The sequence below is a fragment of the Marmota flaviventris genome, chromosome 2 (assembly GCF_047511675.1).
Source record: "Marmota flaviventris isolate mMarFla1 chromosome 2, mMarFla1.hap1, whole genome shotgun sequence".
In the NCBI taxonomy this organism is placed as follows: domain Eukaryota; kingdom Metazoa; phylum Chordata; class Mammalia; order Rodentia; family Sciuridae; genus Marmota; species Marmota flaviventris.
In genome coordinates, this window is record NC_092499.1 from 65,420,001 (window position 1) to 65,421,895 (window position 1,895).

At 44.4% G+C, this 1,895-nt stretch overlaps 1 protein-coding gene across 1 annotated transcript in view; it reads right to left on the reverse strand.

The window, feature by feature from the left end:
• The window catches only part of Rdh12 (retinol dehydrogenase 12), a 10,586-nt gene extending 9,348 nt beyond the window's left edge, over window positions 1-1,238 (reverse strand). Inside the window, exon 1 of the mRNA XM_027925213.2 lies at window positions 1,092-1,238. Coding sequence (XP_027781014.1) covers window positions 1,092-1,159 — 68 coding nt within the window. The 5' untranslated portion in view covers window positions 1,160-1,238. The remainder of the gene's footprint in view (window positions 1-1,091) is intronic.
• Window positions 1,239-1,895: the final 657 nt, after the last annotated feature.

Below are 1,895 nucleotides of genomic sequence, written 5' to 3' on the forward strand. Positions count from 1 at the left end.
TTTCTGCCATCATATTACAGATTTCATTCTGGCCCTTGTCACATAGAAAGAAAACTTCCTTTGTTGACTTTTCAAGTGAGAGAGAGAGAGAGAGAGAGAGAGAGAGAGAGAGAGAGAGAGAGAGAGAGCCCAACCCTGACCAGAGAAGAGCACAGCTAACAATTCCTAAGCATCATTTGACTACTACCAGGTACCAGGCTAGGGGCTTTCCGTACATAATTTATCTTAATCCTCTCAGCCACTCCAGTATTATCTCTACATGACAGTGGAGAAAACTATGGCCCAAAGAAGTTAAAACCACTTCTTTAAAAAAAAAATATATATATATATATATATATATTAGTTGTTGATGGTCCTTTATTTTATTTGCTTATTTATATGTGGTGCTAGGAATCGAAACAGTGCCTCACGTGTACAGGGCAAGCGCTCTACCACTGAGCTACAACTCCAGCCCCTTAAAGACACTTCTTATGGGGGCAGAACGGGAATTTGAACCCAGGTCTCTATGCTAGGACCTAAAATGACACTTCTTCCCTGATATGTCCATTTAACCTTCTTTATCATCAGGAAGTTAAAAATTCTCTGTTCAATGTACACATTTCTTTAACACGTCCAGAAGTCTCAGGCTACAGAGTCATCCCAAAACTTTTATTGAGGGTAGTTATCAAAGGGAAGAGTTGGTTTCCTTCCCAGGGTGCCTGGTACTTAACAATGAGTTAAGTAATGTCCCCTGCCATACACACAACCTCGCTGGTCCACCTTGATTAGGGACAAGAGAAGAAAGGGTGAGCTTCGGAGAAACTCAAGGAATCGAGTAAAAGAGCCAAGACTCCACCTAAGATGACTCTTGAGCTGCCTACAGAGTCATCCCCGCAGCCTTCCTCTAGCACCAGACCTCAAATCGGCCCCACCTCCACAGCCCAAATCCTCCCTTCTCATTTTCCACCATGGTATCCATAACCTCTCTTTATTTCCTGCCTTTTCTGCTCTAACTTTCTCTCCCTCAGCCTCCTTCCTTGTATCTTTTTTTCCTCTCCTTACAGTGCAGGGTTTTGTAAGCTAGTGTTATAATTTGTTGAATTAAGACAAACCTGATGGATGGAGCTGTCACATACAAGAGCGAAAAGAAGGAGGTGAGAAGTCCCAAGATAACCAGCATCTTTTTGATGTCTTTAGTTGCTGCTGCTCCAGCTTCAACCGCAACTCTGGCTCGGGCTCAGAATCTGGCTTGGGCTCAGGATCTGGCTCCAACTCTTGGCTGCTTTGGCTGCTTCTTGCTCCTCTCACGCCTAGGCGCTCAGCAACAGCTTGGCTCTAAGCAGAACCCAGAATCCTATTTAAATCCGAGAGCTGTCAGAGCACAGCCTCCTGGGAGTTGTAGTCCTGGAGCAGAGAGACTAGAGGAAAGATTAGATCCTTATACTTATTTGCAAAGAAAATTTGGGGGAAACTGGAATAATGGCCTCCTAGCTCTACCACCCCCAATTTTGTCTACTTTCTAGAAATGTGTTCTCCCAAACAACCAATCTCTACTCCTGTAAGAGAAAATACTGTAAACTTTAGTAACAGATCTCATAAAAGCTGGGCATGGCGACACATGCCTGGAGTCCCAGCTATCAGGAGTGGGAGGTGGTAGGATTGCTTTAGCCCAGCAGTTCGAGGCCAGCCCCGGGCCATAGTGAGTACCCATCTTGAAAAATGAAACAAAACAAAACACCAGATTATGATGATTGAAATACATGTGTAATGAAAATAGAAAGAAGAAGAAACTCTCAGAGGAATGGTAAACAAGATCAGGAGAGTGGTTACCCTTGGGGAGGAAGGGGCAGTGACTGGGAGGGATTGGTTGGAGCTACTGGGGGATTGGTAGCGTTCTCATCTTTGACCTGAATGCA